Source organism: Musa acuminata, chromosome BXJ3-3, assembly GCF_036884655.1.
Source record: "Musa acuminata AAA Group cultivar baxijiao chromosome BXJ3-3, Cavendish_Baxijiao_AAA, whole genome shotgun sequence".
NCBI classification, from domain to species: domain Eukaryota; kingdom Viridiplantae; phylum Streptophyta; class Magnoliopsida; order Zingiberales; family Musaceae; genus Musa; species Musa acuminata.
The window spans coordinates 4238563-4265214 of record NC_088351.1 but is presented as its reverse complement, the minus strand read 5'-3'; the positions used below and the strand labels follow the sequence as shown (position 1 = coordinate 4265214).

General features: G+C 35.4%; 1 protein-coding gene across 2 annotated transcripts; it reads left to right on the top strand.

The window, feature by feature from the left end:
* The first annotated feature begins 639 nt into the window (after positions 1–639).
* LOC103977477 (uncharacterized) lies at positions 640–26652 on the top strand. 2 transcript variants are annotated; one of them, XM_009393000.3, is made up of 21 exons: positions 640–809; positions 2407–2471; positions 2566–2638; positions 2722–2844; positions 3564–3733; positions 5779–5928; positions 6351–6497; positions 10644–10710; positions 12799–13088; positions 13741–13866; positions 16950–17069; positions 17196–17282; positions 17456–17584; positions 19644–19755; positions 19890–20024; positions 20362–20496; positions 22032–22180; positions 22396–22536; positions 23784–24107; positions 24573–24717; positions 26174–26652. In XM_009393000.3, exons 2-20 carry the CDS (start codon positions 2415–2417, stop codon positions 24696–24698), a joined length of 2661 nt encoding a protein of 886 aa, XP_009391275.2. In that variant the 5' UTR covers positions 640–809; positions 2407–2414; the 3' UTR covers positions 24699–24717; positions 26174–26652. The 2 variants fall into 2 exon arrangements, with proteins under 2 accessions (XP_009391275.2, XP_018679598.2); XM_018824053.2 differs by having other exon boundaries at positions 12796–13088.

Sequence of the window (26652 nt, the reverse complement as noted above, 5' to 3'; positions counted from 1 at the left end):
ACAGATGAATCTAACGAGAACAAGCAGCTTAATAACCACGAAGAATATAGTTTAGTTCAAACCATAAAAATTCAATGATAATGGATTGGATGGAAGTTTCTCCAGATCTTAGTTCATCTCACTCCACATAAAATACAAGCAGCTCCATGGTTCAAATTGCGAGTTAGCAGCATGAACAGAGGACAGAGATTGCCAGAGATATCACGCAACAGTGCCTCAAACAGGTGTAGTGATGATTACGGGGGGAAGCATTTCATGTGACAGGTGACATATCGAAAGGAACATCCAAAGAAGCAACAGTGTTCTCCGAGTAAAGAGCACGAGTGACTTGCTCTGTTTCGAGCGACGTATTGTGTCTGTGGCCATGATTTGATCCGGCTCATTCGCTTGGATGTGGACCGTAGGATCTGTCATCTTTTGCCTTCCATATAAGCTTGGCTTTTATGTTCGAAGGAACATATTTGTATCAAGTCTCGGTGGATCTGAACCGTAGGATCTTGTGATCTTACGGTCTAGATCAAGCCTAGCGAGTTGACTCCGCCTCCGAAACGTAAATAGAGTGGACTCGGTTGACTCGCGAGTCGACTCGGTAAAAACCGAGTCGACTCAATGTATTCATATAGAAGACAAAAAAAAAAAAGAAGAAAAAAAGCGTAGGCGCGCCGCACGGGAAGACAGTCGACGAGCGACGAACGAGCCCTAGCTTTTTCGCAGCTGCCGCTGCCAACATCGCCGGCCGCGCCACCTCCCCTCGGACGCTGCCGCAAGCCGCCTCATCCCGCTGCGTTGTCGCAGGCGCCTCCTCGCTGGTACTGTTTTCTCCTCTGTTTTCTCATCCCTTCTCTTTCTCTTCTCCTACCGTCTCCTTCACTCTCTCGTCTTTTCTCCTCCCAACCCCATCCTCTCCTGTTCTCTCCTCTCCTCCTCTCTCTGCTCTCTCGTGCACTCCACTCTTCCCCTGCCCTACTTCATCCTCTCCTCCTCTCTCGTATCCTCCCTTCTCTTCTGCTCTCGTCTCCTCACTTATGTGATATCGTCTCTTCCTCTCTCCTGTTCTGTCCTCTCCTTCCCTCTCTTAATTCTTAGGTATCCAAATTCATTTGTAGAGAAAAAAGGTTGTAATTATATATGATTATCTTAGACAAGTTTTTGCATTCAAGTGTTCAAATCTTGCGGAAGCATGCAGCCTCCATTCAGTTTCATTGCATTTTAATTCAGAAACTTGGAGATATTTATCTAGCCTGATAAGAGAAGGGAGGTCATGCAAAGGCATAATAAGTTCTCCGCTTTGATTCTGTTCATGTAATTGTTCATATGCCAGCACCTATGATTGAGTAGGCTATGATGTTTAGCTTATAACATATCTTATTGCAAAAAAGTTAACGTATGCCTTTTTCCATCATGATATTGAAAATAGAAAACGATCAGCAGATGCTTTTGAGACTAAAAGTTAAATTTTATAAGATAGTTGTGAGGCAACAATGCTTTATGGATTCAAGTATTGGGTAGTTAAGAGACAACATATTCAAGAAGTTTGTATTGTTGAGATGAGAATACTGAGATGGATGTGGGAAGTTACTAGGAAATATAGAAAAATAAATTTTATTTGTGAACTACTAAGTATTGCTTCAACGAAGGATAAGATGAGAGAGAATAATTTAAGATGATATAGACATGTGTTTAGGAGATCTCCAAATGTGGTAGTTAGAAGAGATGAAATGATTAATATTAGTGATACGAAGAGAGGTAGAGAAAGATCTAAAAGGATCTTAATGAAAATTATAAATAAAAATTTAAGTACTATAAGTTTGACTAAACACATGACTTTTTATAGATTTCAATGATGATAAAAAATCCATATAGTCAATCCCAAATAGTTGAGACTTTAATTATGTTATTGCTGTGTATCAAAATTAACACATGGCTATGTTGTTCTTGTGTATTAAAATTAGAAAGCATGCATTTGGTGAATGTTACAATATTTTTAATTATTGCAGTCGAAGTATCATCAATGATACAACTGCACCATCACTTTCTTATTCAAAGTGTATCATTCTTAAGTTAAGATTCGTGAGTGGAGAGACCAATCTTGTAGTTGTGGACCTAAGAAAATGAATGAGACACAAAATAATAAAATGATTATCATTCAAATAAGAGATTATGCATTCACTTTAATAAAAATGCAATTATTAGCATAAGAATATATGGGACTTACTAAATCTTAACCAAAAAATATTTAAATTTCTTTAAGTATATGTATATATGTTAAACGTTGTTGAAATAAATTATTTACGATCTCGCAATCTGGTCCTACTACCCCTTTACGATCTTTGGTAGAAAAGAGAGTTTCACAAATACACTTGTCAACTTTTAGTTATAATTTTGTTCCTTTTTTTTCTTGATCAGAGTTTATCATGGTGCGGCCCAAGCCATCTTCATCCAAGAAACCAAAGCGTGGTGTGGATTTCAAAGTAAAACATCCTTTGATTTTCATATAATCCTCTTTGGTTCTTCCTGTGGTCTCAGGTTGATAGTATTTTTATTAACTTGTTTTCCTTTTCATAGAAAATAAAACATAAGATTGGCCGAAAGCTGCCACCACCAAGGAATGCTACCAGCACTGAGATTAAGTCCAAAGGTATCTGATGGTTTCTTATGCACAGTTTGTCAAAATTTTCAAAACATCATTTCTTACAATGGCTTTTGGGACACTGCAAGCAGCCATTGTGCTTCCAGAGCAGAGTGTTGCATCAGAGAAGGATGGGCTTGCTGTGAACAAGAAAGGCCTGACATTAAGAGAGCTCCTTCAGCAGACATCCCATCACAATGCTAAGATACGGCGTGGTATTTTACTTCAGTGTTCTTTATTTTTTATGCGTTATTATTAAACAAAACTCAGTTCAATTTATGAATGGTATTTTATGGTCATGATGTTTTTATTTTGACTGAAGAGAAAGATAGTTTAGAGTTAGTTTTGGATATTCCAGTAACAACCTAGGTGAGCCCACTACTATACTACTTGTTCTGCTGTATCATGTGGATGTTATTGTCTGTGAACACAGTGTTGTTTATGTCCAAGGTGACGCTACTGCTGGTTGTCAGCAAGAGGAAAAGAGGATCCGAGTAACTAGTTTTCTTTATGTTAGATCAGTTTGTTCTTAGAAAAAATAAAGATGCATGCTTTGCATAGAAAGGTGATGATATATATTTTTTAGAGGTCTAGCAATAGATTTCTGAGTGTGTTGGAAGGACTAAGTAGGTGTGAGCATAGAAACACTACTCATCATTGAATTTGGTTAGATTGGATACTCTATGTTGGACTATTACAGTAATAGTTATTCTCACAGTGCATGACAGGAATGTAAATTATTATTTAAGGCATAAGAGTCTCTTATGAACTTGTTGATGGACCTATTTGCTTTTATGATGCCTCATTGAGCATTTTGCCTGAGAAGTTTCTTTAATTTTCTTTTTTTCTGTATCTAGTAAGACTCTATAATGTGTACCTTCTGAGCTATTAATCAAGATGCTCATGATAGATTTTTTTGTTTTTTGGGATGAAGCTGCACTAACTGGTGTAAGGGATCTTGTCTTGAAATACCCATTGGAGCTTAAGCTTCACAAGCTCGCCATTATAGAGAAGCTCCGTGAACGAATAAGTGACAATGACAAGGTGGTTCGTGAGACACTATATCATCTCTTAAAAACTGTGATCTTTCCATCATCAAAAGAGGTACACTTTAGAATGATTGATCTTTTATTCACTTTCCTTGATTAGATAAGCATATAAGACAGCATACATATCTTTATGCTGATCTGTTACCTATATCTGTTTGATATCAAATTGTGTATAAATATATCTGTGCATTATAATCAAATAGGATTATGTCCTGAACTGCTAGGTGTATTCATACATTCCTTTAGTTTTAACATTACTCACAATGACAGTGGCAAAGCAATATCTGGGCCAAGGGGGTCAAAGCCCCCCCTGGCTTTGGGAAAATATTTGAGTCTAGATGCATGTAAAGAGTTCTCTGCCAGAAACTTTTATTCCATGTCATCTCTAACGAAACCTAGCCTGTGGATCCATGGTTAAGCTAACATTAGCTCACCTTTCGGTCCCATAAAGCTATTCAGGTTTAGAAAATTTGTGCAAATTAACAAACTTTCATTGTCTAATAAGAAATATGTATATATAGAGAGAGAGAAAGAGAAAGAACCAATGCTATTATGATTTTGATTCTTCTAAGCATAATACTACTCTCTTTTTCTTGATAAAGAATAAAAAGATAAAATCTAATTAGACTATCAACTAAAGAAAATAAAATCATCTAAAAAAATTAAATGATCCAAATATTTATAGAATGTCTTGAGACCTCAACTTTGTAATTAATGTAAGAAACATTTATTAGAATATAAAATTCTGATACCTTTTTGCCATCTATTATTTATTTTGGAACAAAATGTTTAAGATGGAACACTTAACACTTTTTTTATATAAATTATTTTGTAGATACTTTTAAACTTTTAGGTAACATATTAATAAATAAATTCACTTTTAGGTAAAAGATTAATAAATAATTTCTAGAATAATATGTTTCTTTGAAGACATTCCTGTAATTTCTCTGTCCCAAGAAGAGGTGTTTCTTTTCCTTTGTTGAACATTGAGTTCTGCAATTGCTTGCCCCTAGCAACTCAATCCTTCTGGCCTAGCTTTTTATTCCTATGGTTCTCAATTCTGTGGATTTATGATCTCATTTCTATAATATGTTGCATGGACTCAGCCAGTTTGGTGCTATATTGATATGTACTTAGCATGGAATTATACAAGTTTGGATACCATGCTCACACAGTTTGTGCAGTTAGTACTTGCAGTTCTTGTGTTCCCTCCATCCTCCCATACTCCTAGCCCCTAGGTGTGTGAAAAAGCCAATAAATAGTATGGTTTAGATGGCTAGTAAGCATGCTCCTTGTTTTCCCCTCCACTACCCTTATTCTATGTATGCATCACTCATTATCTACTATGAAATATTTGTCTATGCATGTAGGTGCATGAGTACATTTTACTTGCAAACAAGACGTGATCATGTTTCCCCATAATATGAATAAGGATTTATAATGAGAAGTAAAAGGAAACTAACTTGACTAGATGAAGGAAAAACGACCACTCCAGCATTTTTCTTCACCAATCTAGAGATAAATTACAACATTTATAACATTATGTTTAGAACGAACCTGGTCACCTCAGTTATCTTCTGGTAGGGAATAGCTGTAATGTTGTTCCTTTGTGAGATCTTTGTTTCATATTCTATCATGCTTCATCCAAGAACATATGAAAAAAAATGACCAACTTCTTCTATATCATCACTATTCTATACCTTTGTTGACTAAATTAAATCTTTGATATTTCACAAAGGGTTCTGGTTGCATGAGATTGAAAAGCTTAAAGATTATTTTAGTTAAGCTGCATTTCAAAATTTCATTGGTTCCTTCCTACTAATGTGCATAATAAGACTGAATTTTTGGTTTCAGTGAGAATTGAAGACCCATCTTCTTTTTTGTCATATATTTCTGATTAAGAATTAATGAAGAACATTGCTCTGGGCATGTTTTTGATCTACAGATTACTTATGTTTCAGTGCCCCATTTTTCTAATTCCCTGATGTTGCTCATTCTGTTGTGGTGTTATTTTAAAATGATCCATGTGACAATCTTTGATCAGTGACTCATTTTATGTTGTCTGTTTAAATGATGAACTTTGGACCTTTTTTCGTGCAGGAAATTACTGCACCTATAATTTCTTTGCTAATGGCCTACATTTTTAATGCAATGTCACATCTGGCAGTTGATGTTCGGCTAATGGCTTTCAAGTTTTTTGAACTTGTTGTTCTGAACTATCCATCCTCCTTTATGTTATATGCTGAGAAGGTTAGTACACATTCTGACTTGAGTATGACATATTTCTCATTTTTTTCGTGTGTTAATATTTATGACGAAATTCATTTTCTTCATGGGTTTCTGGCAAAGGATTTTATTGTTGGTTATATGTACTAGGTGCAGTTATGATTATGTTTTCACATACTATATATTTGTTCTTTTTATGTTATGACATGCTATATATATGTTCTTTTTCAGATGTATGATTCTAGAACTTGACCGTATGTATTGTTTGATATGGCTTATGTGCCACTTTATAGTCTATGATGGAAATGATTTTGGTTATTTAATATCTTGGAGGTACTTGTTTTGAACATTTTGTTTAAGTAGAATTGTCTGCGGTATTGCTTGTCACTCAAGAATTTCTGATTCTTTTGAGAACGAATATGAACTAAAAGTTTCTGTTTCTTCAGGTTCTTGACAATTATGTTGATATTCTGAGAAACAACCTAATATACTTAGTTGACAAGAGCAAACTCAAGAATGTCCTTGGTGGACTTGCTCACTGCCTATCTCTGTTATCCAACAAGAGCCTAGAGGACAATAGATTGAACAATCTGGTGTGTCCTGCTTTCTTTTGTGTTCTATTTTCTCTTGTTGTGAAAATGGTCAAATGAGATACTTCTTCAAAATCTGTTTTCTTTCAGGATTGATAATATTACCAATGATAATATTCTTTTTAATTATCTTTTTTTTGTTATTGACATTTAATTCTCTTAATACTTCCTTGGTGGAACCCTCAATTTGTTATTTTTATCTGTAATCAGCTGTTATTACAATACTGGTTTTTAAAGATTTGAATTTTGTTGTAATTTACCAGGTAGGTAGGACACCAGTTTTGCTCTGTATCATTGAGTAAAATAATAAAATATTAAAAGTGAATTGTATTATACTGGTCATGGATTAAAATCTTGGTTCAGTACAATAACAATATGTTGCCTGTATTATGTAGGTACAGGTTGAAACAATCAGTATGGCTGAGACCTATCAGTACCAGTTGAATCTATTTAAAAATAAATCCTAATCCTAAAGTTTGTTTACATAGTGAATAAGAAACTTAAATTTTGGATAAATTTAGACTATATAATGAAGAAAAACATTTTTGTACCTTTTTACAAACCATTAATCAATTTTACTTGTACTAAATTAGGGAATAAAAAAACATGACACAATAAACATGTATTATAAACTCATAAGCAGAAATTAAATACCATACCTTATAATTGGCCTACTACCATGTAAATGATCATTATTTGACTTATGTATTAATGTTATAGATCTTTGATGTTTACTCGATATCAATCAATATTATAATATTGGAGAATTCATGTCTCTTATTTGTTTGAACTTTGAATGATATTTTGATATTGCTATGTTATGTACTAATGAAACAACGTGGTAGTTGTGACTTTTTTGTTACTAGTGTTGTAATAGGCTGTTGGTAATAGGTTGTTGGTGCAAGTATAGCCATGGCAAGTATATTATGCTTTGTGTAATGTACTAGAAGTGTGTGTCATTAATATACTGGTTTCTTGAATCCAAAGCATTAGATTCCAAGGACCAACTATCATCAAAATATTATTGACCATGAGATCCATGCTTGTTACAGGGCTGTGGGCAAGTGTAACCTTTGTTTGACTTGACATCATGTTAGTGCCATATTCTCCTTGATATTATTGTCTTTCCTTTGTTCCTGTCCTTTCTGTGACACCATTCTGAGTGGATCTACATGCGCGATGATTTTCATCATAGGTGACATGAGCAAAACTTCATTCCATGGTTCACACTTCATTTATTAAGACTCTTAGTCTTGACCATCGACATCGGTAGATGTACTATCCATGTCATCTTTGTTGACCCGATGAAGAGTAAATTTGATGGAGATGTCTCATCATTTGAACCAATTGTTTTTCATCTGTGGCATTCAATGTGTCTATGGATTCTGATGAGCAACCTTCTCCCTTGCCTTGATGGTTGGAACATAAGACTCAGTCTTGACCATGAGCATCGGGAGATGTGCTATCCATGTCATCTTTGTGGACTTGATGAAGAGTAAAATTTTGATGGAAATGTCTCGTCATTTGAATGGACTTGTTTCTCATCAGTGGCATTCAATGGCTCTACCGATCGTGATGAGCAACCTTCTCCCTTGCCTTGATGGTTGGACAATTGAGATTGATGAGCTACGTTGTGGTTGTGGACAACTGATGGGTTCCATATCATGTTCAAACATCGAGCTTTACTCATAGTAGTCTCAAGACTCTCAACCTGTCTCTACGGCCACTGAAATAAATCAGGATGGACATGGTGGGTTTTCTGTGTTGTTTAAAAGTAGATCAGTCTGTTTGTGCGTACTCGATCTATCATCTGATTCCAAGTCATCGTGATAAACCTCTAGAACATATAGATTAAACTCAGACTCTTAAGTTTCTTTGTCTAGCTTTAGGTAGCACAAGCTCAAACATATATTAGAATGGAAATATATCTTCTCCAAGCATCTATGTAAAAGTCAGTTGCAAACTTTGATGTGTGTAGAAGTGAAGGTGGACCATTTACGCTTGTAACCGTGGGATGAAGTGATTTACCTTACCTCTACTTTTCTTAATTGCGTTGTCGATCCTCCATATTGTAGCCATAACTCAATTGCAAAATTGCAATTGACAATTATATTAAGACTATATGTTCTAATAGTGCTTGATATCGGTGGCAGATTTGGGATAGTTGACAAGCTTGACTTGGTTTAGAATTGATCTTGACATCTCTGGAGGAACCTAAGGTCGCTCAAAGTGGTGCGGACCTGCACGAAGACTAGCGTCAGGTGGGTTTCCCAATGTGATCCCTTCGATGTCTAAGTTAGATTTTTGAGATGGGTTAGGTTATTGAGATAGAAGTATCAGATTGGTGCCTGTGGTCACCTTTTATAGTCGGTCCTCCCTAACCGCTTACGGTTAGGGAAATATTTTCCCACAATCAGAAAATATACAAAAAATATTTTTCTGTTCCTATCCCGTTAACGTGGCATATCTTGGCATTTAATCTGGTGGTTTAGTTTTTTGTCATTTTCAATGACGTGATGACTGCGTGTTGAGCTCTGGTTGGAGATGAATATTCCCCATGTCATCATTGATTGAAATAAATAAAGATTTGCATTTGTGAATTATGTAATTAGAATCCATGTTGTATCTACACGAAATGACTGTGTTCTTGCTGAATGTGCCATAAGTTTCTTGAAAAAGAAAGTGCCATGGTAACAATTCTAAATAAATAATTGTTCATGACTTATTATGAAGAATAACATAATAAATTAATCATTATATGTTACTAATCGCATCTGCTGCACTTGTGATGTCCAGTTCCGATATTGTGATGACATTATGAAAGAGCCAACAGAAAGTCATTATTGATGGCAAGGTTGTACCCACATCGATATGCAGGATTTAGTGAAAAGGATATGACATTGGTGGGAAATCAAGCAATATTAGGAACTTTTGTTGTGTGAATCTTTTGCATTAATACATACACCCAATGGTGATTATAAATGAAGCCGGTGATGCTCTATGCCTTTGCCATTGCTCACCTGGTGCAATATTGCAAATGTCCATCATGAGGTCTATACAGTGGTGAGTGGACCACTCATGGTCTCTAGAAAATATGCCTCCTTTGCCCTTCAACCATTCCCCTGCCTTTTTGAAGTTAGTTCTATTGTTGTAGACCAGCTGCATGATAAACTAGTCCCGAATCTCATCGACCATAATCTCCATCAGATTCTGAATGTACAGGCATCATGAATATGATTTAATGGAACAATAGAGTTATGGAAGAATCTTTTCGATACAATAGAATCTTTTTGATACCATGAACGGGCATCATGAATATTGTTTGTATCTAGATTATGTTAATTGGCACATGGGGAACAGTTGGAAAATGGCACCCATCAATATCTTTTTTAAGCATTAAGATTTTAACCTGGGGGTGGTTTTGATCTCTCGTGTTCTAATTTTTTTCTTAAAACAACATAAAGAACCCATACGTCAACATGTGAAAGAGGATCCGCAAAAGGGAAAAAACTACATTCTGTTTGTGCTCTATGCCTTGCTGTTTATTCTGCTCTTGGTGACCTATTCTGCAAAAGGCTTAGGGAAGCTACTAAAAGGATTAAAGTATAACTTTTGCATGCAACCAAGGAGACTAGTGCTTGTGTTTCTTTCTGGATAATTCTTGGATGTTAGGTTTTGCTTGTATACAAAAATAATACTGTAATGCATGAAAACTTTGATAGTTAGTTATATGGTCAATTCATGAATACATGAATCAAAATACTAGACCTTACAGATCATACCATATGGACCAAAACTGAATTGTTAGGGGTACTAAACCATCCCAACATATATATATCGACATTTGACATATATCGATTTTCCAGCAATATACTGAGGTATACTGTATGATACCAACATGTCATACTGGTCTGTCAGCCAAGCGGCAGTCAGTACAGATCAGTATTTAAATGCTTGCATGAATATCTTCCTAAGAGTATATCGTCTTGGTCATATCTCCTCTCTCTCTCCTCTCTCTCTCTGTTTGACTGTAGAACTTAGTTGATTTTCATATATATATATATATATATATATATATATATATATATACACCTTTTGGGTTGTTGATGTCTGGCTTTTGATGACATTTTCTTTCAATGTTTTTTATAGAACCAAGGCATTGTTCAGCCGAAAGGTTTATATGCCTACAAGTCAGAAGTACATGAAGATAATGCAGGTACTGAAATTACTTGATCCTTTCTATCGATTATGCTTCTTTAGAATATCTGTCACTGCCATTGCCTTTGCATCATGTTACTGTTTGCTTGCGATGTGGTTAACTCTAGGCTTGAAGGGTAATGAAAAAGAGTCGGGAACCTGAGCTTTTGTTCGATCACAATTATACATATCAGAAAAGTCCAAATGTCTACAATTTAGGAACTTATTTAGGAACTTAGTTAACTTTTTTCTTTGTCATGCTAAATGAACAATGTTGACCACAGAAAGCCCATGCTTAATTCTCACATTGTATTTGCTGTTGGTGAGAGGCAATTTTCCTCTATAAATAATGATCCAGAGCAACCTACTTTATTTCTTTTCTCCTTTGTCCATTCTTGCTTCTTAGGCTTCTTTGAAGTGAAGAGACCTTTTTTGGATATGGAGCGTTTAGAGGCAACAATAGTTAGTACACTGGTAAACACCATAATGTTTGAAGGAAGGAGGAGAGGAGTCTCAAGTGTGGGAGACTGATGGCCACGGATTGTAGGCGGCATGAGCAACATGAGCCTGACATTGATGTGGACCCTAATTAAGAAAAACCTGTTTAGAAAAAAAAACCCTGAACTAGGCTTATGGCCCAGTTTACAGGATTTTACCACTGAGTAAGCCCTCTATCACACCTCACCAACTGAAAAGGGATTGTTGGTGTCTCGGTTCACACCCAGCCCGATGAATACCAGTTGGTACACACCAGCCCAAGTGAAATCAGATTCTTTTTTTGCAAGTACAAATTAATGGTGTGAAAGTGATGATTTTTATATTAATCATGTCCAATATATGTGATCAGTTCAACAACATGGACTCAATTTGATAGACAAAAACATTGGTATAAAACATTACCTTGTCAAGATTTACAAAGTTCCATAAAGCGGAACATAAATCTTTTAACTCAATTGGGCAGATAAGTTTCTACTTTGTTGTTAGATGCACGGGAAGATGATTGAGATCATGTTTAGCACTGGCAGCACTTGGATTTCAAAAGGCAATATTTTTGTATTTATAATTCTGTCTCACTAATTCATCAAGAGTGTTCCACAGTTTCCTCTAGAATACACTCGAAACCATAGCTAAAGTTCACAAGATCACAATTGTGGGAGGTGCTACGATCAGGATTAGTGGGATCTATAATATATAAATTTAAATGTTTAGTAATGAGGAAGAGAAATATAGAAATATAAAAGGCTATATAATGATAACAATGAAAAATAATGGAGAACAATTCATTCAGAAATTAACTGTATTAGTTTATTATGACGATAAATATTATGCATACTATGAAGAATTTTATTAAAGAAGTACTATCAAATATATGCCATATAAAGATACCCTTAACCTGTCTGCTTGCAACCTACGATGAATTCTGGAGAGGCATTATCAACGTGCAAATGAAAAGGGCCTTACTTGGAAAGGGTGCACATAAGATTTGGGATTGAAGTTAATCTTGAATTCCATGACAACTTGTCATGGAATTCATAGTGATAACACTGAGAAATGGCTAATTAGATCATCGTTGGACGGGAATTATTGATTGTATTGGAATCAGACAATACAACAAACTAGAATCACAATTAACTTGCCATACAGGAAACAATTTAATATAAGAAGAATATATGTATGCTTATTTGCCTAATATGCAGCTATTGTATCTATTAGATGGGCTCTTTTATTCTACTTCTTCAGCAGGTTAGCTGCATACATGGTTTCAAATACCGGTTAGTAATGTGCTAACCAACCTATATTTACTAGTCCAAACATGGACCAGTAACCATATGGTTTGGTACTAGTCGTTTTTTACTGGATGGTATAGTTTGGTATATAGCTTGGCATACCAGTACCGTACCAGTTTGATAGATTACCTAAACCAATATTGTATTGAAATTTAAAACTTTGGCTGAACATATCCTTTCTCTTGGTAAATTATTTCTTGACTTTTGTACTCTTCTGTTCCTGTATAATAAGGTTATCATACCTGAACTACTGTACAACCTTGAGCAAGTAACCATATGGTTTGAACTACTGTGTAGTTTGTTATTTTCTCTTCCAGCAGGAATTTCTTCCATATCTGGGAATCTTGAAAATCTTGTTCCAGTACTTGTTAACTCTTTCCTGGAGTCCACTTCAATGAGGCCAACAATGGATGTGATTGATGCACCAACATTTGATTGCATGTTGTGCACACTTCAATGTATAAATTCGGCTGTCAAAATTTATGAAATGGGGAAGCCTTATACGTTGCTATTTAATGGACGTGATGTGACACAGAACAATATGATGATATACATGAGGAAACTATGGGAAACATTTCCCGTTGGCCGGCTGTCTCAATCACCAGAAAAGGTTTGTTTTGTTTGTTTTCTGATTCAGTCTGCTGATGTTGGAATCTAACTAATGCTCTTTGATGCTTCGCTTTCTGCTTGAATGTATATTTTCTTCTGTCAGTTTATTTTTGCTAATATTTTAAACACCCCCAACCCCACCCTCACCCCCCCAACCTAACACAAACAAAGATAAAAGATTATTCACTTTGAGTTTCCTCTATTTTCGTAAGATATATTTTGCTCATCAATTAAAGATTTTAATGGATTACTGCTGGTCAAATAATGCCAATTCCAGGGATTGTGAAGTGTTATGTATTTGTTTTAATAAAACATTTGTATGCAGTAGAAGAAGAGGTACAGAGACACTTGAGAGAAATTCAATTTGGAGAAGGAGACTTGATGGCTCTTACTCTGACAAGTTGGTCTTATGGCTTGCTTGACGTTGTCTTTTTTGCTTTATACAGTTTATCCTCTAGACAACCTAGACGGTAAAAGGTCTACTAATACTTAGGAAAGTACTAAACGTTTATAATGTGATTATAGTGGGCTCGTATTTAATATATCAGGCCCTTTTCAGATTGTGCAACTGATATGACAGATGCTACTTTTACCAATTTGAGTACAATAAGTTTGCTAATTGATTTGTCCCCTTTTAAAATGATTGTGTGCAGGTTGATAACAAATATATCGTTTTGGATATCAAGATTGCTGAAATATTTTTACACCTAACAAAATGGATGAATGATACCAGTTTCCTTAGTGAAAAGCTTCTTGGATTCATTGAAAGTTTGCTACTGGTAAATGTCATTTATTCACTTATATTCTCTCTTGCTGAAAACACCACTATAATTTTTCTTCTTTGGAAATCTTGTGCTATCCATTTGTTCTTGTTCTTTGTGTCTTCTTTTCTGGTTATCTGCAATATCATACTTTCTGCAGAGTTACTAGAAAAAAATAGAATTAAGAAATTTTTTAATTTGAGAACAATTAGTATTGTCCTATGACTTTTAAGATGCTATAAATATGTTCAAAGGAGACCTGTAAATGCTATTATATGATGATGTAAGTTGATTAGGAATTTAGGATTAGATGAGGTAGAGGGAGACATAAGAAGATTTTATTTGAAACAGTAAAACATGACTTGAGTGTTCTAAGTTTAACTAGAAATCAGTAATTTAAAAAGCGTTAGGCGCCAAAAGGCGCCAAGGTCCAAAAACGCTCAAGGCGCTAGGCGCTCGCCCGAGCGAAGTGAAGCGCTAAAATATAAAAATATATAATATAATTAATATAATTATTTAAATAAAAAAATATGCTATTAAATTAAGAAAATCGAGTACAAAATCATAATGTCATATTAATAAAAAGTCTCAAAAATCAAAATAATAAAATTTTATATCAAATCTATTGAGTTGCTTTGTACACTTGCCATTTATTCAGAAACCTAACAATAATTTTAAATAAATAAAAATTAATAGTATTAAAATCAAAATAATATATTATTAATCTGATAAATAAAAATATTATTATTAGTATACAGTTAGTAGTATATTGTTAATATATTGTTAATAGTATAGTGAGAAGAGTGTGAGAAGACCGAGGTTGCTAAGGCAACGACAGCGGGAGCGGGAGCGGGAGCGAGAGCGGGAGCGGCGAGCGATAGCAGGAGTGGGAGTGGGAGCGGGAGTGGGAGCAGGAGCTGCGAGCGGCGAGCAACGACAACAGCGATGAGCGACGATTGTGGTAGCGGCGAGTAGCGACAATGGCAACGGCAGCGGCAGCAGAGAGCAACGACAACGAAGAAGAAATCTCGACGGCAAAATCACGAGTGTTAGGGTTGGGGAAGTCGGGGAAATCGTGAGATGGAGCCTATCGGTGATTTAGTTGGTTCGATTGAACCAACTAAAGCACCGGAGACCGAACCAGACGTAGAACACTGGTTCGGTCGCCTGGTTTAACCCGGGCGCTCGCCCGAAGCACCCGACGCCTGGGCTCGGGAGAGCGCCTAGGTGGCGCCTTGTTAAAGCGAGGCGCTCGGGCCTCGCCTCGCCTCGCCCGAGCGCCTAGGCGAGCGCCCAAGCGCCTATTGAAATCACTGCTAGAAATATTGCATTACTTACATTTCAGTGATGGAAAAAGGTTTATGTAGTCAGACTACAAATAGTTGGAACATTATGGCTTGTTATTATTGTTGCAATATCTGTTTTTTCTCACCTTTTCCAACTGGCAAAAAATGTCAAGTATGTTGCTGTCTTCCTTTTGTCAATTTCTTACTCTTTTGAATATAAATCAAGTATGTAATTTATCTTATTGTCAAGAAAGTTTATTGGAAACTTTTTGGTGTTCCATACTATAAATTGAAAGTTCATATATCATCTCCGTAAGGAAAAAAAACAAAACCAATTTTTTTTTCTCATTCGAACATAAAAAATACATAGTCATGACCAGATAAAGGTAGTTCTACTTGTTAACAAGGTCGGCTTGAAATGATTCCATTTACTGCAAGAATGGTATGATGGTTTTGGAATTACTGGAGGACATTGCATTTGATTAAGATAGATTCAATGAGAGGATAACCTGATGTGGTTGTTACAATGGACTTCTGGTTCCAAAGACCATATTATTTGTTTCTTTTTCTTTGAGTTCTATCTGGTGGAAAATTTTAGAAGATTTTTGAGCTTTAGCAGTTAAATTTCTTTCATAGCTATGGTGTTGCAGACTAGAGAGGAGATAATTAGACAGTGTTTCTAGTATAACCTGTGTGCCTGTGTCCTATGCTGAGCCGGCAAACGCCCTGGTATGCCATGTTTACAGCACCGAGCAAGCATCATGCACCTGGCATTTGGCACATGGAACACATGACTTGCACAATTTCTGCATCATGCAAGGTTTATTTCAATACTGTGCGCAATGTGCAGCATGATGGCTCAGGAATCCTTAAAGTGTTCGATTGATACTGATAATCAATTTGCAGAAAAAAAGAACAAGATCCTTGACTTTATGCCTTGATTTTCTACTTATTTCCTGTGTCTTTGATCTTGAGAATTCCGTATGTTTTTTTGTTGAACATTGATGTAGGGCTCTTGTTTGTTCTCCTGTGCACATTTTTGCATTCTAGCCAGTTGGTACTTTTTTTTTCTTAAAATATATTTTCAGAATATTATGCTAATGTCAGACCTAAATGAAATGAGGGTACTTCCCTTTGATTCTACGAGTTATAGATCTTTGTAATTATCAAAGGCTAGAAAAAGAGGATGTTTAAGTGTAGGGGCCCCTAGAAATTGTAATTATCTTTCTTATGTTGTTTGCGGAGTTTTAGTTTCTTGTAAATTGACTATCTTGCTTAACTAGTAAGCATATTTCATATTATAAACCATTTCCATTTTTCAGTAAGTACCATGAAATAATGTTGTTAGGAGGATGACACTACTATTGTTGTGTGCTGGAGGTAATGCTATGGCTAATGTTGTTTCTGAGACACATGAAGCTGGTGAATCTGATGACATGTTCTTAGATGCCACCCGGTGGAAGCAGAATTATATTTTGATACCTAATTATTTTTGGTTATCGCTTAAGAACATTTCATGTGTATATTTAATCATCAAAGTTTCTTGAATTTAAATTAAGGGTCACCAAGCTATCAGCCTTAGTATGCAATTGTCATTCCAAAGATTGTGGCCTGCCAGATGTGAATTGTACTAAAGATACTGGATGCAATTTTCATCCTGATTATATTTTTCCGTACTATTTCTGTCAATTCATCGGTGGCATTTTTTTGAGTTCTGAGGAGATAATTGTTGCAATCTTTAGTTGCAGATGAATTTTGCATTTGAAGTTTTCTGTGGATTATTTGCTAAAATTGGGCATGACTTCTCTTTTGCAGGCTGGAACTAATACACCACTGAACAGGGTGCTTACGGAAAAGCACATAGGTTCTCTATTACCGTTTACACCAAGACTTCTTTCACAGGTTACGGGCTCCTGGAAGGCCAGGCTTCTTGAGGTTTGTTTGCATTTGACAAATTTATTTTAGAAGTGTTGTCAAGTTTCGTAAAAGGAATTTATGCAATTTGTCGTTATTTTTCTTATGGAGGGGTGATTCTGCTTAAAAATCTTAATATGGTTTCAGGCCTTTACTTATTCATTCAAGGAATGCAAGGTGGATTCCAGGCTCTATATAGCATATCTGTGTGTGGTGGAGGAATTGCTTTCTGTTGTAAGCTCCAATATCATATATTACTTCTGTTTTTCTAAAAACATTTTGAAATTGATTTTAATGTTTTATTTGGTATTCTTGATTTACCTTGTTGAAGCAAATCATATAGAATATTTAACTTGAATATTGTAAGTTACAATTTCTATTTGACTCCTTTTCCTCTTCATTGCAAGACAAGCAATCTTGGTTTGCCGACATGTGCAGCCACTTATGAAGATTTGCTACGCCACCAGATTGCTTGGATGAGAGAGCTTCCAAGGATTCTATTGCACCTAGGTTACAAACACCCATCTACCACGATGGTATGCTCACGTATCATTGGTATCTTGTTGGTTACTGATTTAATTTTCGCTCTTGATCTGTAGGTTATGGCTATGCCTATGATGCACTTTATAAAATATGCTATATTTGGGTAGGTTATTGCTTAAACATGTGCTACTTCCACAGAAATACTTGTTGATTGACAAAATAGAAGTGTTAGTAGATGCCGAAAGGCAATTAGCGAAAACCAACACTGCAAAAGCTCTGAGTTTCTCAAGGCCATATAAGTCCCTTCTTCCTACTGCATAATTTTGTTGTGGACCTTTTAGTTTGAGATAAATGTTGAAAAATATACTAATTAGGTAGAAAAAGTGAAACAGTCAATTCCATTACTGTTTCAAAATGATCACTGATTGCACAGGCTACAGCATCAATGGTTTAATATTTTTTATACCTAATATTTTTTTTTGTAAAACTAGAATCAAGGCATGCAACTTCAGTAGGCTTCCACTGTGAAACATACAGGAAAATTACTAGATCGATCTAACATACGAGAAAAGCAACCACAAGATAACTTGACAAAATTATGGAATATTAAGAAAAGTATAAACTCAACCTAAACCACGTCAAGGTCTCTTTATGTTGTGATATATGGTGGTTCTGATATTTGTTTCTAGTTTTGCCTTTGTTCATGTTATTTATGTTTTCATGCAAGTTGGCTTTTCTTTTTACTGTCCTTGTGATTTCATGAGCCTTAGCTATATTTCATCTCATTCACTATGCATATATGTGATGGTGCTCTATACTTTTTAATTAATTAGTGTAAAAGTGTACTATTCAAACCAGGGGAGTTATTGTACTTGTAAAAAGTAGTATAGTAATGGGTAAATAATAGTTACACGAAAACTATATCTACATAATAATGTGATGTCATCATTTTAGATTCCAGTGACAATGAGGTATATTGTTTGTTGCAATTTTCAGGATGTGTGAATTACAATTTATGGGGCTGGTTGACAATATTGTGGACATAAGATCTAGGTTTGCAATACCACCCTGTATGGTTTGGTATCTACTGTCTGTCATGTTACTGGGACATGGACCACGATAAACTAGTGGTACACTCGGTACTGGACCTATACCATGTAGTATAGGGCTTGTACCATCTGGTACATCCAGTACAAGGCTACTACTGCCTGGTAGAGGGTGGTACTACTGGCTTTGTACTAGACAATTCCTTTCTTTTTATTTTTTCAGATTTTTTAGGCTTTTTTGAAAACTTGGTGCGTATTGGACTGGCATGGTACCGGTTCGAGCTCTGGCTGGTATAGTAATGTTATACGAAATTATGATCCTTGCATAAGATAGAAAGAGAATAGAGATCCAAAAGATGTTTTATAATTGAAACATACTGTGCTAGCAAGGTATTGGTGTGCACCATGCCAATCTGTGTTTGAGGTGCTGCCATAATGCCATTTGGCTTGATCAATTTTTTAGGTTTGTGCTAGCCAGCACAAGACGGATGCTGACCAGTATGACATTAAATTGTACCATGCTGGAATGTATCAGCACATCATCATTTCATGAAACAGTAATTGTTAGTCACATATATGGTTGTTGACAATTTGCCACAAGTTTATTCATTTGCAGTGGAGTTAGTAGCCTTTTAGAGCAAGGTTTAAATTGCAAATGTATCAGTAGCTATGGATCAGTATTCACTGCTGTCCTAAGTATTGATAGTAAAGTGTATAGCTTAGTACTGGTATAATAACATTTATGATTTATGTTATTGTTATTTTATTTAATGATATTGGGCGGTATAGATTGATATTCCTCTCCAATAGATTGTTTATAAAGGAACAAAAGGAGATATATAGAAGCAAGCAAAACTGATGAAAGGCTTTCATCAGGACTGCATTAATATATTATACTGTGGTGACTAACTGAAATGCATAACCCTGACACACTGATGGATAAAATTATGATGAATGATAGTATTATGTTTTCTATCATGCCTTAGTAGTTTGTTCACTACAGTTTGCAGTTGCTTAGTATCAATTTTCATCATTTTTTTTAATATACTCATTAGAGTGCTGGCAGGTTGTTTTGAAAATTCTTCTTCGAATTGGACAGTCTTCAATGCCAAATTCGGCCTTTGGTATCGAGTATGACTGCCTCCAATTTACTTTGAGAGAATTTTATGGCACTAAGAGTGAGTATCACACATGCTATAAATTATTTTTTCTCGTGTATTTATAACTACTTTGATTAGCTGTTCTCGATATGTAAAATGCTTCCTCTAGTTCCTCTCCATGTTAAATTGCACATGTGCTTGGTGTTGTGCAGAAGATGCAGGATCAGTTCATTATGGACCTTTTATGAAGCTTCCCCGTGATTGCCAGGAACTTGCCATCTGCTGCTTATACTACTTCTCAAGTTTGAGTTTAGATTTCTTGGAGTCATTGACCTATTGCTGCTTATGTAAGCATTCATTTTACACCTGAGTTTTTGGTCTCATTCTTAACCTTTATGAATATGAAAAGAAGTTTAAGTTCCTGTCTTATATTTACTGTATTGACATTTATATTGTTTTTACTTCTTCTTTTCCTTGAGAAAGCTAATTGGTATTCAACTGGTATCTGCTGGCATACCATCCATGGAGCTTTTGGGGTTTAGTTGTATGATGTTTAGCTTTTCTTATTTAGCATATGATGTTCATGTTCCCTTTCTCTTGCACTCCTTTTACTTTATAAGTGTAACATATTGTCTTTTCCTTTTCCAATTTCAGTAAGTCTATATATTATACCTCCTAATTCAGGTAACGATATGGAACCACTCATACTGTTAAGAATTGTTGAGGTTTTGCAATCTGCATATAAAGCCGGTCATGTGCCAATTTCCGAGTATATTGGTTTCTTGGTAACTCAAGTTGCACGGTTTAAAGTTTTTCCTGGTAAGCTTAATCACTTTCTGGCTATTACTAGTTTTCATTCTGTTTTTTTTTTCTACATTTTCAAGACATTTGTTTCTGATACATTTTTATACCTTCTCTTTGCCTTTCTGTGTTTCATTTGGTTTATGAAATTGATGTTTTAAAAATCTACATTTTTGCTATATATAGTTTGTTTGACAAGTCTCTTACATTCTGGTATCTTCCGGTTTATTATATTTGAAGTATTTGAGTTTCAGGTTAAATAAGATATCCAATTACCCAGAGTCACTTGTCACATACCATGCCTATAATTGTGATGTCATTGCCAGTATATCCTCTAACCCCCTCTGCCACTCAACCTGCTTTTTAACTTTATAAATAATATTTTAATGCTTTAAACATTTATATAATGTTTTAATCATTAGCATATCATGTAATTTTTTTAATTGAATTATGGTGGACTGTGATAGTCTTCTTGTCTCATTATCATATATTGTTTTTAACTAAGATACTATATTTATTATGTGTCAATATAACCAGAATATTCTTAGATCCTCAAATGATACTTATCGTAGATGATATGTTGTTCGAGATGAGTATCATAGATGATATGTTATTAGTTAAAACATTTAAAATTTGTTAAAAACACCCTACTAAGCATACTAACATTGTTAACGAACAATACCTAAAATATGCCAGTCTATGCGGGTAGTAATTGTCATGCTATAAAGCTAAAAAGCATATTGAGTGCTGTAGGACTTGGTTCCCAACCCTCACAGAAACTAATCTTCATTTCTTCTCTTCTCCCCATGAAATGATTTCTAATTGCTGCTGCTTATCAAAAACTGGCTTATCAAGATTAATCAGTTGGTGGGAGTTTTGTTCATTACTGTCTTAACAAAATACAGATCAAACTCCAACTGTTGGATGACATATATACTGAAAGTTGTAGATGCAAAAGGACTAACTTAACACATCAATTGGCGTGCTTAGATGAAAACTCTTAAAGAAAAAAACCAAAATCCTCTATTTTATGGAAATAATATTATCTCTCATGCTATTATACCTGCATCTGCAGCTACAGATTTAAATTTTTACCAAATCTGGGAAGCAACATCTATTGATAAGTGGTTGTACAATGGTGGTCCTTATGAGCTAATTGTACTGCAGAAATACTTTCTGTAGCTCATTTCATGGGTCATGATTAGGAGCTTAGCTTTCATTTGGATATTCATCCTTGGACTGCTGTTGCATATTCAGCTCCTATGCAGTTGCTACTGCTGTTTGCTTGATCTAGCATAAAGGTCAAGGATATATAAGCTGACTGAATATTAAAGTCTACTCGTCTTCGTCTTTGTGGAGGTTTCTGATAGTTTCATGTAGCATATGTTTGATTTTTCAACTTGAGTATACTTAAGGCTTTAAATGTCAGCTTGTAAATTTTCAAGGAAATGATACATTTTCTTGATGGCTGAACTAAAATATATTTTAGAGTAAGAAGCGGCAGAACGTTCTTTTGACCAATGCTGATTTGTGTCTGTTGCACTTCATTTCAGAAAAGTTTCTTGTTGAGAAAAATCATGGGAATGTTTCAAATCGAAAGACCTTCAAGTCTCTCACAGATGCTGTGTTTGGATGCCTTACTCAGATGGGTGACAGCTGTATAATGCTTAAGTTGCTTTGCAAGAATATATTAAATGAAATGGTATATACACATCCTTCATCAATATATTCCTCACATGTTTCCTTACTTTTAGAAAAAAAGGAGTATCCACATTGGTGCTTCTTAAATCCTGTTCTTATAATGTGTTTACTCTTGATGCCATTTCGCTCACTTAATTAAAAAATGAGTCTTATTTTGAAAATTTCTCCTGCTAAGTAAATATTAAGTTCTCACTGTGTTTTGTTTGACTTTTGCAGTCACTAAAGCCACCTATAGACAATTTCCGTGGGTTGCTCAGAATGATCATTGCACTCGATACCAGGCCTACTAAACTTCTGGATGACGATATTATTAACTTAAGCAAATTGCTTTCTCGTTACATGGTCGATGCTGCTTCAGTATGCATCTGTCTTCTTGTGCTCTTCGATAAATTATTGTAAAGTTGAATAAATATTGTCTGAGCAGTGGTTAGGGCTTTGAATTTCTTGCTTCCGATTATTTTTGTTAAGCTAGCTTTTGAAATAGTAGATCTTAATGGTTCTCTCTTTGTTTTTGTTCTCTTTGTTCATTTTTGGAGGGAAATACAGCAGCTTAATATCCATTTTGCCAAGTTACTGCATGGAAAATTTATTGGCAAAAGAGATCAAAACTCATTGATCATCCTAAAAGGAATTATAGGGTTCTTTACATTTTTCATAGTGCAGGTGAAAGAAGGCAAGACGCTGTAATGAGGGCATATTAGACAAAATGTAGTAAATAAGAAACTCTTTTTTTTTCCCTCTTTATGTAGGTTGTTGTATTACCGTCTACATTTGTGGGAACAATAACATTTAGTTTGCTTGATTCACTGTGCCTACTGCCAATACGTATTTACTGAATATTGGATATAAGTTCCTCTTTTCCATCTGATTCATAGGTTAGCACCCCAAATCTAAAATTATCATTGGAATCAAGGCTTTACATTTCATTTGGACCTGTACATACCACCTGGTTCAGTTTTGTTTCCAACTGTTTCTTTTAATTAGGTTAACACTAAGCCCCTTACCCACGTTGTGATGCCTCTCTTGCGCCAAACTCTCTCATGCCACCTGCAATAGCCAGGATGCAGCTCGCCTGCCTGCTATAGGCTGCCACCGCCTGCCCCCACGATACGCCCAGTACTCTCCTCTCTTTTTCTCTTCTCCTCTTCTCCTTCTCCCTCCTCCCTCCCCACTTCCCACTCCCGCCTGCATCCCCTTCTTGGTGTTATGGTATGTTCTGGCATACCATTGATTGGAGTAACTTCAACTTCAGCTGAATAACATTCATTTGTCTCATTTAGATGCTTTGATATTGCTGGTTATATTTTTGTGCAAATACAAGTAGTAATCAAATCCTTTTTATTATTTTCTTGTGTATTGGTAAGTCATTGGCTGGATGATTTGATCATTGAACTCTTTGGAACAATATGCTGAAGCTGTTGTTTAAACAAATTACTGAGTGGATCTTATATTTCATAGTTTTATAACTAAAAATATGCTTGCTTATATGGTTTTTCTTCCTTTGGCACAGTGCATAAACAACAAATTACTGAGTCAATTTTATATTTCATAGTTTTATAACTAAAAATATGCTCTCTTACTTGGTTTTTCTTCCTTTCGCACAGTGCATATCTGAAGATCCTAATGTGGCTCATCGATTTAATCAGATGAGCATATTTGATTATTATGTAAAGCCTTGTATCATCCTTTTTTTTGCAAGTGACAAGCTCTTGCTTCTTGTGTTGAAGTCACTCGATTACTTTCTCATGGAAGACTGCATTCTGCTTCCTTCTCAATCCTGTGCTAAATATGGATTTGAGAGCTCAAGCAGAATACATGCAGTGTCATGTATCCTCACCTTTATGCATAATTATGCAAGGCTCCATAGAAGTCTTTCAAGGAGTAAAGCAGCCATTGAGCATATTCTGCTGAGTATGCAGAATTTATTGGTAAGATATGATTCTCTGTAACTGCCTGGCATGTTTTCACTAGCCTTTTGCTGTGGAGGATAATATTTTGAGATTAAAACAAACTTTTGTTATATTAGCATAAATAGGAATTTGCAGATGTTCATTTATGTGTCTTTGATTTTGCTGGTTGAACATTTTACCTTCTCTTGCTATTCGGCACAGTTCCAGGTTAACTGCAGCTGCAGAAACAACCATGAAAATATATTTGATAGGACTTTTAGCAAGGACTGTCTTTTTCCTCTCCCATTTCTCTACTGCAGCTTCATAGGCATATTTGCTAGCTTCAAGTAATTTTACTTTCATAATGCTATGACATAATATCTGTTCAGGTTTACACATATCAGTAGATTCTGAAGATTATTGGACAGACTTTACTAGCATTCCCTGTATGTTCCTGAATGGTATGCAGGATGCTGGCTGAATTTATTTTTCTGTTACATGCAGGATTCAGACAAACATAGCAGATCGCTTGAAGAAAGAAGCAGGTTACAAAGTGATCTTGACCAAATGACAGCAAGAATACATGACTTTTGGCGAATTTGGGTTGTAAATGGTCTGGAAGGAGTTTAAGAAGTTAATCAATTATAATGTGAGTAATAATCCATAACTTGCAAGTAAAATAAGTGCCATCTTCAAGATGATTAATAGATATCTCTTTATGTATTGTCCAAATGGTTTTTAATCTGATCGGTTTTTATTTACCTGGTCAAGCTCCTTTGTGTATTTTTAACTCCTTTTGTTCTTGATTTTGTGTTGCCAAATTGTTTCATCCTGGTTTGAATTCGTAAATAATTATAGTTGATACTGATTAATCTGTATTGACATCATGATATCCTTTTTTTTTTAACCTGTAGCATGGCAACCAAGTTTCTAGCAATTTAGTAGTAGTTGTTGGTTGAATAACAGAAATCAGAATGAAAACATGGGCCTAATGCATGACTAGTACTTTAGCCCAAATGGCCACCACAAGGGCCTGTTGATTAGCACTTCAGCACAAATGATCATCAAGACAGCATGTTGATGGGACTTATGATCTAAATCTAAGCTAATAATACAAATGTGATATAAATCTGGAACGTATCCAGTTGGACCTGTCCTATTCTTTTGATATTTATTGCATCAAAATATGAAATTGATGGTGCTTGATTTATGCGTCATATGGATAAAGATTGATTTAGGGTTTGTGTTGGCCAACATGAGTTTTATGCCTAGTCAGCACGATGTTGCCATGTTCTTGCCATGGTGTTAACGGATCTCTCGTGATCACTGAAAGCAGCCTTGTAGTTCATGCCTTGGACCGACATGTTAACTTTTACTAATATGTTTTATTGTAAAAATAAGTTGCAAGAGTTGGCTATTATAAATTTTTAATAGGCAACAAAATGAATTGGATTATTGGATTGAATAACATGTTCTGTCTTTGGATGTGGTCTCAAATCCAAAGAGGATCCATTAAGGATCTGAAGCCGACCAATAGTTCGATCATATCTTGTTCTCAAAAGTGGATCAGATTGTTGACGTCAGGTTCTCTCGTTTGGGTTCCACTGGCATGTTCAATCTGAGGACCCATCCATCTACTTCAATGATTAATTTGCTCCCCCCACTGGTAGTAAAAGGAAAAATGCTGAAATCTGGGATTATTAGGCAGATCTGATGATTGAATTGTTAGTTCTAATATCAAATGTAATATTGAAGAATTCTAATAATAACAGGCTGGGCAGATTGGTTGGGCTGTGTTGTCGTTGGAAGGCCTGTGCTTAAAGAAGGGTTTTAATTTTGTGCGATGCTGACCAAACTCGAAGCATTATCATGCTTGTTTTTCTGAATTTGTTTGTACTCAAATATCTGCATCTGATAACTTTTAGGTTTACTAATATCATCTCGTTATTGAGATTTCTGAAAACTGTGGTTATCTTCATTGTGATTTTTTTTTGGTTATCAGGACATGGTTGCCAATGGATATGCTACTAGAGGACATCAAATGTTTACAGTATTTTGTGCTCTTATCAAATGTTTTGATCTTTGTTTGCACTGATTGTTCACAGCATCTCACCAAATGATGTGTGAGGATTGCAAAGCGCTATCGACGAGAAATTAAAGGTCCCAGAATGATGATGATGATGCCGGCGGTGAAGATGATAAAATCCTTCTTGGTTGAAGGCTTAGCTTCATGGAAGGTGCAATCTCTTGCAATTCATGAGCCAGGTCAGTGAATGCTGGTGATGCACTTCTTAAAGAACGCTGTCCGGATCCAAGCGGTGTTCTGAAAACACACAAGTTAGTGACAACTGTTCTCTCATCTGCATGATTTTAATGCATGCATAAGATGGGAAGTTAGTGACAACTTTTTCGTTTTTGTAATCATTTATTTATTGTTTTCATATTGTTTTCTTCATAGTGGAATAGTTAATTTAGTAACCATTGTTTACATCTCTTGCCCGGTTATGATAAGATGGGGCCTTTTAGGCAAAGCCAATGGAATATTATTGATAAGAACAATTTTTAAGCGTTTGTGTTTGAATTA

What these genes read in the sequence shown, in the direction of transcription:
- LOC103977477 (XM_018824053.2), top strand. Translation starts at nt 2,415, where the DNA reads ATGGTGCGGCCCAAGCCATCTTCATCCAAGAAACCAAAGCGTGGTGTG. An exon ending in AGTACATGAAGATAATGCAG is followed by an intron (nt 10,711 to 12,795) that starts GTACTGAAATTA and finishes TTTCTCTTCCAG; the next exon opens with CAGGAATTTCTTCCATATCT. An exon ending in ACGGTTTAAAGTTTTTCCTG is followed by an intron (nt 20,497 to 22,031) that starts GTAAGCTTAATC and finishes ACTTCATTTCAG; the next exon opens with AAAAGTTTCTTGTTGAGAAA.